Source organism: Phalangium opilio, unplaced genomic scaffold (assembly GCF_054372755.1).
Source record: "Phalangium opilio isolate 3A_F unplaced genomic scaffold, DU_Popi_V2 ptg000042l_1, whole genome shotgun sequence".
Taxonomy (NCBI): Eukaryota; Metazoa; Arthropoda; class Arachnida; order Opiliones; family Phalangiidae; genus Phalangium; species Phalangium opilio.
This window is the reverse complement of record NW_028324166.1, coordinates 2469805-2483766: the sequence shown is the minus strand read 5'-3', so window position 1 is coordinate 2483766 and position 13962 is coordinate 2469805. Positions and strand designations below refer to the sequence as shown.

The following is a 13962-nucleotide window of genomic DNA, read 5'->3' as shown; positions in this document are numbered from 1 at the left end:
TTACTAATCTAGAAAATATTCAAGGTACTACTTCAAAATATAGTTCTTGACGCGCCCCCATATCCAAGGCCATTAAACACAGTTGAACTGTAATGGAGAAAGGTGGTTGTTTTATGGCCGCGCCTCTATAGCGCCACGCCGCGATCAATATTGAAACCGATTCGACTCAAACCAGACACAGACAAAATTGAGTGTTCTAACTAAGACACCGGGATTGCCGGATAATATACGACCGAGTTCAAGTGGCGGTTATTGGGTTGCAGTTACAAGATCTGCAACGTTGACAAGAGAACAATACTTGGAGGTAAGAAGGCTTAAACGTTTTGTGAAGTCAACTGATTTATGTCATTAGTTTAATAGGCCTAGTACTTTGGATTTTACAGTGTGTGGCCATGGAGATTGATGAGTATGGTTCGACCCAACAAATAATCATTCCAAATGGAAATATGCCTTGCTCGTTAACTCAAGTGACAGACGTTAATGGCCAGTTATACTTCGGTTCAAATTCTAATGAATTTGTTTTTAAAATAAATCCATATTAATTATAACAGCGTTATCAGCTCTAGTTGAACAAATTGTACTTTATAACTAAATAAATAAATTAATTTACAAGTACAAAATTCAAAGTAATATTTAAATTAATTTTCTACATAAATATTAAAGATAGAGTGTCGCCTCTACACAGCAATTTGACCTCACCATAGGTAAGAACCAATCAGAATTAACCGACGAGGGAGGTCCTAAAACTACCCTTTGTTAGGCTTAGTGGACTGAAAGAGCATCTAGTGGTGTTTATTTGTAGAAACTAAAAAACAGCCGAGACTTGCTTTACAGACTAGAACGCTACGCGAGTTCAGTCAAACCGTTAAAATATGTTTCTGCATATATTAACTCTAGTACTTTTCATTTCCAATGCTTATCAGGTCTACAGTCAATCAGATACCTTCAGGTATTGTTGGCAAAAATGTATATTGAACGCTATCTTTCAAAGGCGATCAAAATGATAACGATATTTGAGTATCTTTCCCTGTAACGAGCAGTGCAGGCAGCTCGAAAAACTACGCAAGCCCCTAGTATTAGCCACGTATAGAATCTTGAGCTGTGCGAGCCTTGAATTTTTGGTTTCGAGTCCAGTCTCGAGTATTGAAAATTTCTCTTTTCGAGTATAGAGTACTCGAATCGAGTAATTGGAAAATTTGTTTCGAGTATTTACATCCCATTTACAGAGTTATAGACCTTCCGAAAGCAGGTTCGAGTATTTATCGAGCCTATTGGTTTAGTACACAAAACTTTTTCCCGTCTCAGAAAATCTCTCATCGAGTTCTAGCACAGCACTAACAGAATCACGCAAACGATAAATAACAAATGTTTTTAAATAACAGCGTTTTCGATTCAATGCTTCGGCAAGCGGGTCCATTCGCGTCAAAGTTAGACACTGATAAAGTGAAATTGGTTAACGGTAACAAATTACTAAATGGCAAAATTCCAAAGCCGGAATCTATGGCGGAATACGATGGTAGAGATTGCTTTACAACAAAATAATCGATTTGGCGAGAAAAATTATTTATTTGAACATTTATCACAGGATATTTTTACGCTGGTACTGGCGACGGTAAAATTGTCAAATTCAACGACACATCAATAACCACACTACCCGAAATAGGTAACTAATATAGTGTACAGACAAGTGTTGCCTGTCATTTGTGAATGCAATTCATTAGCTTTCTACAACAGTGAAAAGCTTCTAGTTCTGTATGGATTCAGTGATCATTAGGATAATATAGGGCAGGTTCAAAAATATAGGGCTGTATATGAATTATAGGACAGTCCTGTATTCCATAATTTGAACGGTTTTTATTGGTTTTTAAGCCAGGGGTAGAAATCCCATTCGGCGGTTTTTGGGAATGCGTGTATTTGACGGAGTTCTTCTAGCGGTGGATACTTTCAACGGAGTCTATTCGATCGATTTGAAGCCATGTAATAATTGTAAGATACTTCTACATGTTGCGTACCAAGAAGTAATTTGGTTTTACAAAACACATTCAAAATTCCCGTAAAGATGCATCGAATGAATTGTTTTCTTCATACGATGAGTATGGCAATCTTAAGTACCCGTTCTTGGATGACGTTGACATGGATGTCTCGTCTCAAACGCTTTACATAGCTTCCGTAACTCAAGAATATAATGAGACAGGAATTGTAAAAGTTAAGCGGATCGGCTACACGGATGACACGGGAATGTCAGTACAAAAAATATAATTTTTTAGAAGAAATTAAATTCGAATTTGACGAAATAAGTTCATAAGATATGTTCCATAAGCTTGTCATTGGTTACAAACTGGAACTTGTCATGAAGTGACGTCGGTCAAACATCATAGATTAGACTCCTAAAGCGACGCCTGGTGAGGCGCTGTCAAAGGCTTAGTAATGCAGACTAAATAGGAAGATCGAAGTCCTGCAAAATTAACCACCGTGTGTAGTCTTCAATTCTCGCTTGTCGTTCTCGAACTAGCTCGAGCTGTATGTCACTAACGTTATGAAGTATAAGTAGTGCCATAATTATGGAACATCTTATGAACTTAATTTTAGCGATCTATCGTAGTTTCAAGATTTAATTTTTTTTTAAATTGTACACTTTCAGGGTTATCAAATATAATTTGAAAACGAAGAAAGAAGAGATTCTGGTTCGAAATCTGTATTTTTGCAACGGGATTCAACTATCAAAAAACCGCGACTATTTACTGATATCTGAAAATATGAAATCAAAAGTTTCTAGGTAAAATTCACCGCTATTATACTAACCTAAATGGTTCAAACATTGCAGAAAAATATTTCAGATAAGCTATAATAATAATATGTATACAAAATCATGTCTTCGTAAAGTTCGAACATGAATTCCCATGTTCAGCAGAGAAAATATGACTTGTAATCCCCCAACCTTGTGAGTGAAAGGGAAATTCGTATTTTTTCTTTCTCTGCGCATGAGCGAAATTTCAAACCCACCACTCACGATTCTCCTGAGAGATAGTATAGAGTGCTGTCAGAAGCGCCGGTGTGACGTCACCCATGCTGTTTTCCCATAAAGAGAAAACGGTAACCGTCATGGTCGCCCATTGCTAAAGGCAGACTCGTGACGTTTAACCTTGGATCTGACGTCACAACTGACAGCACTCTATAGTTCGTTTTCCCCACGTGACCAAGCTACTTCCGAATTTCGAGAGAGATCCTGTCACCCTTCACCTCTGATGGTGTAACGGGTGTTTGGTGGAGAACCTTTGGCCTAGTTGGGATTCTTTGCAATCTATAATACCTTAGTATTTATACATTATCTTACTCCCTATTCTCTCAGGTACATTTTGAAGGGACCTAATGCTGGCACATTGAGTGTTCTAACAAAGACACCGGGATCACCGGATAGTGTACGACCGAGTTCGAATGGCGGTTATTGGGTTTCTGTTACACGATCTGTTACACTGACAAACGAACAATATTTGGAGGTAATAATAATACTAAAATACATTTTCTTAAGCTTTATGGACTTAAACCATTTAGTTGTGATGTTCTAAAGTTGGTTTGTGAAGGCTCTTATGGGTTATTCATTATTAATTTTAATTATTTCCTAAAACTAATTTTCTAAACCGCTTTATACGAAACTTGCATGGTTTCTCTTTCGAATTTTTACAGTGCGTGGCCGTGGAGATTGACGAGTATGGTTCGACGAAACAAATAATTATTCCAAATGGAAATTTGCCTTGCACGTTATCGCAAGTAACAGACTTCAATGGACAATTGTACTTTGGATCAGTTACGAATGATTACGTTTTAAAAGTAAAGCCATACTAATGCAGATGGCCCCAGTCAATTAGAGTATTTTAATAATTAATTTCGTTGTGCCCATTTATAATGTTGAATAAGAAAAGAATAAAATTGAGTCGTATTTAAGTATTATAAACACAAGCATAAATTTTGAAGGCAGAATGATGCCTTTGCAATAGAAGGCCAAAGCGGTACTAAGAGTTATAATTCATGGGGAGTTCATCATTGAGGCTTCTTAGGCAAAACGAGTTGAGCAAATGGTTTCAAGCAATCGAAGGACACTTAGTGCCACAGAGAATTCTGTTTCACAATTGCATTCAATTTTCAAAATATCCACTTGTACTTGGTACGGCCTCGGGTTCCAAGTCACAAACAGTGACGTCGAATGAGATTTCAGGTTTATGATCAGCGGTTTTGATTGGATCAGCAGGTTCCTGATCAGCGGTTTTGATTGGATCAGCAGGTTCCTGATCAACGGTTTTGATTGGATCATCAGATTCCTGATCAGCGGTTTCAACGTCTTGATCGGCGAGTTCCCTGGAAACTTTGTTCCTTTTGTTGATTTTCCAAGCATACACAGCAATGACAGTGCTGATAAACATGCCAATAATCCACAAGGTGAAAGGAAAACCCAATGATTTCAAGCTTAGTTTTGTTGCCGACTGCAGATTCTCGTTACGATCGTAGACACAATTTATTGCGGTCCACGTCATAAAGCCGAACTGGTATTCTTGAATTCCACTTTCAAAGAAATATGTTTCACTGAAAATAAATCGATATATTCAATACTTAAAATCAGAATGGAATAATAGAAGAAACATGACACTGTATCCTCTTAAAACATATCCGGCTCCAGTGGATCCCCTACAAGGGGACTTTCCTCCTGAACTACAGGTTTGGCTTGGCAAAGGCGAAGCCAAAACTGGAGTTCGTAAGTAAAGTCAACTGGAGCCGCGCTATGCTTTAAAATAAGAACAAAATAAGCAATTTCAAAGAGTGATGAGTCTGATGATGTCTTAACTGTTTCAACATCTTACATTTGTTTTATCTTGTTAGCAAGATCGAGGTCCAAATCTTTCCTGAATGCAAAGGCATTAATTTCGAAAAGAGCTACGTTCTCGGGCAGGTACAAGGCACCCGGTAGCATATCACATCCCAGAAATGATCTGAGTCCTTGCAACAAAGCGTGTTCCAAAGTCAACAGTCCTACACTGTAACCAGCTCCCATGTTCAAAACTATTTCTAAAAAGTCGTTAGGACGGAATGAAATAATACTGTTGTACTTTTCAATACGCCTCCAAACTCGACCCAGATCTGAATTCGGGTCCGAATTCTGAATAAAATGTACAACATTTCATCAATAGTCGACAACTTGTTTCAACGCTTCATGTTCCATTATTTATAAAGTGGTAAATATTACCTCCAACAATCTGTGCGGAGGAGTGCTTTCGACAACGTACAGTTGAAATTTGGGATACTTGAGAACGTCGGTTAAGAACTCCAATACATCTGGCGGATCGGGCAGGGTTAGTTTTGACAGCAAACATCCGGTAAACGAGGATGAAATGACGATGACAGCGAATACCCAAGTCAAGTACAAAACTTTAGAAGGTGTACCATCACGGAAATCCACCCCTTGAAACACCAGTACGGAACATACGTCGAACAACTTTTGGAAATATTCTCGAAGATATTTCTTGGTGGCGAAATTATTGATCGTCGACCAGATAGATGGAATCCCAAGTACAAATGCCAAAATTGTCAGCCAAACCTAAAATTTATAAAAATGGGTCTTACAAAAATTCAATCACTCTAGTAGAAAAACAAGTTGGGAAAACCAAAATATTACCTCTCCGAGTCAAGACGACTACATACAAACTTATTTACCCATATATGGAAATGTTTCTTAAGTTAAAATTTATGAAATATTAAAGCAGTATACAAAGCATAGCAAATTTACTGTAAATCAGACGACATTTTACATCCAATAATGATATACTTGTACACATTAAAGTCATCCGATGGGGGGAAAAACGGGAAGTGAAGAGATAAAACTTTGGAGGGATATTACCTTTACGTGTTTGTAAAGGCCCAATTTTCTACTCCTCAACTGTATGCCCTCTATGTTCAAAGCCATATTCACAACAGGGTTGGCATGTAAACACTATCCTCTCGTTTCACCTCAACGATTTTCTTAGTTTAACAACATGACTTAACGTTACATAACACCAAAGCTTATTTGTGGCTACACACACTGAAAGTAAATGCGTACCATAAAAAGCATGAAAACACGAAGCTATTATCCGATTACGATCAGACCTTTCACTGGTCTGGGCTGCGTTCAGCAGAGCTCACCAAAAAAGACAGCGGATTTTGGAAATGTTTACCGGTGAGCTCTGTCGTCATAGCTTTTCTCCGGTCATCGGCGTTTTATAAATGACGCTAGCGCAATAAAGCGTGCAAGGTACCAAGGCTTAACAAAAATTGTATGATAACATATTTATAGAGATAGATAACAACTTTTATAATTAAAATTATAAACTAACATATCTCTTAAAATTCTCGCGTGATCAACTGGTTTCACGCCAATTAAATAGCTATAGTCCCATAGAGCTATTTGTATTAATTCCTCCATGGTTTTTTCGCCAAGCTGAGAACTACGCGTTTTACGTCACGTTATCCAAAAAGCCGACTATTTTCTTTGAAGACCGCGCTAGCTCAGCGCTAAGCACCGTGACGTCAAAATTAAGAAACAAAATCCCGTTATGTAGGACACTGCTAGCAGCGCTGGGCTCTGCTGAACGCGGCCCAGATTTCCACCATGATTATAAAATCTAAGCCTAATTATTTCAAAGTGTATTTAACTTTCGGCTCACTCTGAACCGTTAATGTCTCTGCATACAGAAACGAAAACCAAACCCAAACGTTTACTTTTTGGTTCACTAGGCCTATTGACAAATAAAAGTTCATTTGACCAGCATAGCAGCGTTGTGCTTGTATTCACTGTGACTTTAGAAAGGATTATGCTATAAACAGATGTAGTATAGCTTAAGTAATATATAAACATCCATTTTAAATAATAATATTAAAAAAAATCTTTGGAATATCAAAATGAAACGGAGCTTTAAAGCTACAAAAGTACTAAATGCATCATAATTACGAAAAATATTTCCACATGTTCATTTTATATTATGGAAAACGGGAATATTAAGGTTCTGAAGGATTTCTTTACACATCAAAACAAAACGAACTTCTAACGCAGCGCACTAGTGTTACAACGGACGGACACATATAGACAAACACATAGACTGCTGTTTTACCCTTTCCGTATAAATTTTGAGTTGAGAGACATGATTATCTTAAATATTAAAATAAATATAATTAATATTAAATATTTTCTTCGATAGTTGTTCGCCTTATTGAGCGTTACATCGTTTTGAAAAAGAACAATTAAGCATTCTTGAGAGACTTGACTAATATTGGCGTTTGAAATGAAGCATACGCCGGTTGCTTCGCCTTCATCAAATAGATAGTATATAAAGGTGTCGAATCGCAGCTATGGATAAGAACAGCGCAATTGCGTGAACCTTTGGTGGAAGCCCCACCATTGGGAGGCCGGACGTTTCTCGTAACCCTGGCCGATCGCCGCGTATGTCTTAACCTTAAGGAGTAGAAGCCAGGTGTACAGACTGGTGTCCATGTGGGATGGACAAAAGCAAAGACCAGAAGATGGTGGTGTTAGAAGCCAGGTGTACAGACTGGTGTCCATGTGGGATGGACAAAAACAAAGACCAGAAGAGGGTGGTGATAGATGCCAGGTGTACAAACTGGTGTCCATGTGGGATGGACAAAAACAAAGACCAGAAAATGATGGTGATAGAAGCCAGTAAGTACAGACTGGTGTCTATGTGGAATGGACAAAGACCACAAAATGGTGGTGTTTGAAGCCAATAAGTACAGATTGGTATTCATGTAGAATAGACAATTGACTAGTCAGATGAAGTAATAGTGGCCAGTTGATTTCTGGATAGATTCAAGTTTTGAAATTTCCGGGAACTGTGAATACGGTCCGGAAATAGCGAACACATTTGCTTCAATTCGGAAACTGCGAACACGGTCCCCTGGGGTGTAAGTCAATAACAACAGACAGACACACACACACACACACACACCGACACGTCGAAATTAGAACCTCTCCGTGACATACGTCACTCGGAGAGGTAATCAGTTCAGGCAAATGTAACGGACGCAATTGTGTATCAAGGACCTCTTGAGTCATGAAATTGTGTCTATCTTATATGCAGCCATTGGCCATGTGGTCGCGTAACAGTGCCAGAATATATATTAAAATATTTATTTCATAGATGGCGCTGGGAGTATTTGATAAGATATTCTATTATATTAAAAAAAATTATTCACCTGTAAATCGAAAGAGGTCAAAATGACGAAAAAACCATTCTTCAATATTTTAGGACGTCCAGAAAACATTTTCCATTTGATTTCACCAAAGGTATTTGTAAACGATAAATACCGGTGATTTTCTTCTATTAGTGGGATTGGCATGATCGAAAAGTCGCATTCCTGTGCAGGAGGTGAAGTACCCCGTTAAGATTACAATTTAAATAAGGTTCCACCTGACTCTGTAGTCTAAATTTAAGAGGACGAATAAGCAGTAGCGCTGTTCGCACCGGAGTTCAGTAATAGGGTTTCATTTGGGAAGACGAATCAGCGGCCGCTCTGTTCGCGTTCGAGCTGCGCAGTAGGGTTTAAATTAAAAAGACGAATCAGCGGCCGCTTCTTTGCCCCCCCCCCCAGTTTACGTAAGACGGTAAGAGTTCTTTAGAGTTAAGCCTCTGAAACCTTGCGCTACAAGATTTCTCGCGGATAGATTACGTTTCTCAGAAGAGCCCCGATCAGTCCAGTGCCATTCCCTTCACCATAAGCTCTTCCTTGAGTTTCTCGAGCGTCGGGCAAGAATTGAACCGTGTACCTGTGAAATAGGTTATTATTACATCAACCATACGCCCTTACATTATACAGGGCGTTCCTGATAATTTTGACATAAATTAATGGATTCTTAGATCGGAGGCTATTGAAATTGTCTAAACAAGTTGGACAGACTGATATGTCTTACTCCTCATGTGTGCCAATTACCTTGTTTTAGGGGCCAGTGTTTGGGGGCCTGTATCTACGAAACTAAATGTTTTAGACCCCATGTTCTTGACACTTTTGACTCAGTAAAACACAAAGAACACACCTTTAATTTATGGCATACTTATCAGAAACACCCTGTATATTACATTTGAGACTTAAATAATAATTTTTATTCTTACCGTAGTTGCAATTGAGAAATAAGAGCCCTATAAAATGTCTCCAATAGTCCAGATATGAATCCTTTCTCATCGTCTTCGCACACTATCATAGCCTATAGTAGTTTCAACCAAATTAAATCTTTAGTACAAATGAAGTACATTTTATCTTGGGTAAACCATATCTCTTATTGACTAATTTTATTTTAGAAAGTTATTTTGGCTGACTGATACTGTTTATGAAAGTAGTAACATGATTTTTGAAAACTGATTCAACTAACGAATTTCACTGGACAGTGTTTCGTGACGTATTTCTACAATATTCAGTCAGTTTTTATATTATTTAGATTTTCTAAAAACGCTCATTTATTAAAATGATAAACGAAAATGAAAAGCAATTATTTTGCTAATTTTAAAAAGCTTAAACATTAAGATCAATGTTTCCTTTTAACTAACGTGATATTCTATTTACAAATTTTAAGGCGAAACGTTTCTGTTCAAAACAGTCACTTTTACTTACATTTACCGCGCAAAACCGAATAAATTTACCAGCTACGGAAGCGTTCATTTTAATAAGTTCTTCAATCTAGATTTTATATTTAAATCCCATCCCAGGGTACGCTATCTGATAAATGTATCGTTTTAGTGGCACCTCGCAATATGCGCGCATTCAATAACCATGTGAAGGCTAGAAGCTGGATATTGGTTTAAATTTTGCCTCTGTTACACAAAAGAATCATTAGAGCGTTTACGAAAATGATCGAAAACCGTGCATGAAAGCGTATCAAAATGACCATATGCATAGAAAATTCAACAAGTTGAGAAACCGAAATACCACCTCTGCCTATCCAGAGAACTATAGATCCAGTTATTTATCTGCTCTTTATTGATAAGTAACAGCTACGTTGGAAAGCGGTGACGGACAGAGAGATACTAAAAAGTCCAGTGTAATATCTCTCTTTGACATACGTCAGTCAGAGGGGGAAATAAACGTCTCTAAAACATTTAGGAACCCTAGATATATTTGTGATGTATTTACTGTACACCTGTTTATATACCCACGTCAATCTTTAGGAATGGTAACGACGGCGCCTGAAGTATTTTAGTTCTTCAACAAAAATGTGTCAATGTTGTATCTATCAAGGAAATTCCCTTAACCAATCCAGGTGACGCTTTTAACCTATGGTTCTATATAGTTACCAATAGTTGAATACGTAGGTAGTTAATGATTGGTATACTTCAGTGAAAAAAACAACGTAACGAAATACAATTTTCCATATTTTTTCTGTGAATGCGGTGTAACAACAGACTCACAAACACCCACCCAACGTCCAGGACAGAACTTCTCGGTAACATACGTACCACCGAGAGGCAATAGTAAAACCTTTTTTCCGTAAAACCAAACTTGCTATTTTTATTTTTCATTTCAATCAATACTAGCAGGAGCAGATGACAAAGGAGTCTCGGACGCTAGCTTCCATAATGTAGAGGGCGATGGGATCCGCGAACGTCACGGTTATTAACCAAAATCATTACGCCAGTGCCACCTCTCGTAGGAAATTTGAGCTTTATTTTCCAACCAATAGCGTGGCTGCAAAGTCTCGAAAGGAGATCTGGGAAATCGCGTATGGAGCCTCTCTTTAAAAATACGTATCGTCTGCTTATAATTAGCCTAGGCTTAACGAGTATTACAGTTGAAAAATGGATTTCAACGGCTTTTTAATCTTTTTTTATAGACTAAAATTGATAATGAAAAGCCCAGCGAGTAACTAAAATGTGTTTCAGTGCCAAATTTTTCTAAATTTCTTCTTGAATTAAATGATAGCTACAAGAGGTTGGGAAAAGAAATCACTCACGATCTTTTAAAACCCAAAAAGTAAGAGACAGTGATTTCTTTTCCAATCTCTTGTAGCAGTCAATTAATTCCTACCTTTAAGGTCACAAAATGTAGTCTTATCTTTTATCTTAATACCAACGATTACGGCTGTTTGAATAAAGTAATTATATTGTGTATATTTATGTCGCGATCGGGTAAGACGAACCTCAGTAGCCACAGTTAGTCCGTTATTACAAATCAAATTCCCAGCAGACTTTGGTGCCAGATATAATCCACCAAAAGCATCGTCTGCTATAATGTCTGATAGCGCCTCTATGGCAAACGATACCGCTACAGCTGTGACGTACGCGGGTCCCATTGCCCTCTATATTGTGGAAGCTAGCGTCCGAGACTCCTTTGTCATCTGCTCCTGATACTAGCTTTCTTCGAAGCAATCAACCCAGACTGTTATTATTAACATGAATTCAAATTATATTTTGAATTTCAAGAATTCAAATTAAATTTGAGAAACTAAAACTTTACGAATACAAAATGCCAAACAATGTTCTTAAACTCTCTATTATACGCTATTATATAAGTATTTGCATAGGTTGATATAATTACAGTTAGCTTTGTTACTGCTCCATATTCAAGATAATTAAATTTATATTCAGTAATGGTCAGGCACCAACTCAACAAATACGTTAATGGTTATAGAATAGGCTAAAATAAATATGTAGATTAAAACATATTCATTAACGAAAGGTATAGTGTCCTCAGTCTAAGAATGGGACAAAATTTGCATAGGTAAACCTATACTTCTACAGGTATTTCGGTTCATTATAACACTGGAATTTCAAATATAACGCTTGATTAAGAGTCAGTGGCCACAGTCAAAATATAGGCTTACAAACATGGCAACGTGAAGTAGGTAAGTCTCCTAGCAAGAATATATAATTAAAAATGAAGGCGTACGATATACTCAAGCCCAGAAGTAATGGACACTTGAGAATTGGCGTAGACGATTGAAATATGAAGTGGTTTTCGTCTTGACCCACAATTTTTTCCAAATTCAATTTACAAAAGGGATATACAATGTGTTATGCAGGGTCTAAGCCGCCCTACAGCAAGCTTATTTTCCATGCGCGAATTTCGTAGCATTGTCAGTGCATTGTGATGGATATCGGCATTACCGTTGAATCTATCCGCCACGTCGTTCCAAGATAGTATCACGTGATATTTCCCAATCACTATTCCACACAATATATACATGCATTTTAGGTACTACTTAAAAATATAGTTCTTGACTGAGGCCATTAAACACAGATGAACTGGAATGGAGATAGATGGTTGCTTTAGGGCAGCGCCTCTATAGCGCCACGCCGCGAACAATATTGAAACCGATTCGACTCAAACCAGACACACAGACACGTCCAGTGTAATAGCTCTCCGTGACGTCATCGTCACTCGGAGAGGTAAAAAGCACCGTCCAAGTTACAAAACTATCCATTGGTAAAAGTTTCATTAACGAACTTATGGTAATGTATTTTGCTAGATATTGGCTTGGATAAGCGCATCGCAATTATATTTCGTTTTTTTTTTTTAAACATAACAGTTAAGAATCTCAGACAAAACAGTCATCAAAAACTATAATATGTCAAACAATAAGTCGTAAAACCTTCAGTTTCTAACTTTGTATCGGAAAAAGTTGAAAAGAGCAAAATAAACTTCTAAAATCTAAGTTGTGATCATACAAACTCAATTGGATAAAAATTTCCTATTTACGTGAATATCACGTGAAACAGAAATTCATATAAAGCTACGTATGAGTAAAAAAATACATTTACAATAATCGTGACCCGAATAAAAGTAATAACAATCCACACGATATCGAATAGCGAAATCGGTAAAGTCAATAAAGTATGTTTGGAAATATTGTAAGCCTTGTATTTTGGGTTGCGAATGCTCATCAAGTCTACGGACAATCCGATTTCTTCAGATATAGTTCCGAGGTTCTTGGGAGAAAAAAAACCTGTTTCATATTTAATAATTTATCTTTTTGTCAAGGCGAGTGTTCCCTTTTCAAACCGCTCTTAATTTGATATAGGTTTATCATGGAGCCATGCATGATAAACTAAATCATAATTACTTTGTTAATTAACAGCATTTCTATCGACGAACTTCGGCAAGTTGAGCCATTCGTGTCAAAGTTAGATTCTGAGAAAGTGAAATTCGTAAACGGCGATGAATTACTAAACGGGAAAATTATAGCGCCGGAATCTATAGTTGAATATAATGGTAATTGCTTTATAATTAAAGATAAGTAAATCCCTAAGAGAGCTAACAAAATTATTATGATATTATGCTTGAAAGAAAGTGCGAGAAATCCTTACTGATTTCCTTATTTAAATAAATAAATAATTTATTTTCCAATGCACGTACATTTACGCACACCGTAGGATATTTTTACTCTGGTACTGAAAACGGTCAGATAGTCAAATTCAACGAAACTTCAATAACTTCACTACCCGAAATTGGTAAACTTCATGACTATTCCATTATTTTGCTTGAATTTTATCTTTTTTAATTGAAAGAGCTTATAAAATAATGAATACATCAATTGGAACCATGTTCCCATCTACAATATTAAAGAAGATACGAGCAATTAAGTTTCAAGTAATGGCCACTACACGTTAGGTTTCCCCGCCCACAAAGTACTGGGGAGTACCCCTATTGGACGAATGCGTCAGGTGGTACTCGTAGTCCAATAGGGGTACACCCCAGTGCTTTGTGGGCGGGGAAGACTATTACGGAAATTTAATTGCTTGTATCTTCTTTAATATATATAGATTGTAGATAAAAACATGGTTCCAATTGCTATATCCATTATTTTTGACGCTCTTTCGATTAAAAATGAAATAAATCTTGCCCATCAGTTAATCCCTTTAATTAATAAGGCTTCCATTTGGTTTTTCAGCCAGACCTAAAAATGGTCAGCGGAGGTTTTTGGGATTGCGTGTA

General features: G+C 37.2%; 2 protein-coding genes and 1 long non-coding RNA gene across 3 annotated transcripts; 2 read left to right on the top strand and 1 right to left on the bottom strand.

The window, feature by feature from the left end:
- The first annotated feature begins 2065 nt into the window (after positions 1 to 2065).
- Positions 2066 to 3951, top strand: LOC149678292 (uncharacterized). Its single transcript, XM_089837117.1, has 4 exons — positions 2066 to 2240; positions 2642 to 2776; positions 3350 to 3497; positions 3685 to 3951. The coding sequence occupies exons 1-4, from the start codon at positions 2134 to 2136 to the stop codon at positions 3841 to 3843; spliced, it is 549 nt and encodes a 182-aa protein (XP_089693243.1). The 5' UTR covers positions 2066 to 2133; the 3' UTR covers positions 3844 to 3951.
- LOC149678291 (uncharacterized) lies at positions 3943 to 5578 on the bottom strand. The gene is made up of 3 exons (XM_089837116.1): positions 5237 to 5578; positions 4854 to 5149; positions 3943 to 4578 (listed from the first exon to the last, which is right to left on the bottom strand). Exons 2-3 carry the CDS (start codon positions 5042 to 5044, stop codon positions 4134 to 4136), a joined length of 636 nt encoding a protein of 211 aa, XP_089693242.1. The 5' UTR covers positions 5045 to 5149; positions 5237 to 5578; the 3' UTR covers positions 3943 to 4133.
- Positions 5579 to 10571: 4993 nt separating this feature from the next.
- Positions 10572 to 11380, top strand: LOC149678290 (uncharacterized). Its single transcript, XR_016366259.1, has 2 exons — positions 10572 to 11156; positions 11215 to 11380. It is a non-coding gene; the product is annotated as an uncharacterized LOC149678290 (long non-coding RNA).
- Positions 11381 to 13962: the final 2582 nt, after the last annotated feature.

Excerpts from the sequence above, each read along its gene's own strand:
- LOC149678292 (XM_089837117.1), top strand. The coding sequence starts at position 2,134 with ATGGATGTCTCGTCTCAAACGCTTTACATAGCTTCCGTAACTCAAGAA. Across the intron at positions 2,777-3,349 it reads ATGAAATCAAAAGTTTCTAG|GTACATTTTGAAGGGACCTA; the intron begins GTAAAATTCACC and ends CTATTCTCTCAG. Across the intron at positions 3,498-3,684 it reads CAAACGAACAATATTTGGAG|TGCGTGGCCGTGGAGATTGA; the intron begins GTAATAATAATA and ends GAATTTTTACAG.
- LOC149678291 (XM_089837116.1), bottom strand. The coding sequence starts at position 5,044 with ATGGGAGCTGGTTACAGTGTAGGACTGTTGACTTTGGAACACGCTTTG. Across the intron at positions 4,579-4,853 it reads GCTAACAAGATAAAACAAAT|TGAAACATATTTCTTTGAAA; the intron begins GTAAGATGTTGA and ends ATTTATTTTCAG.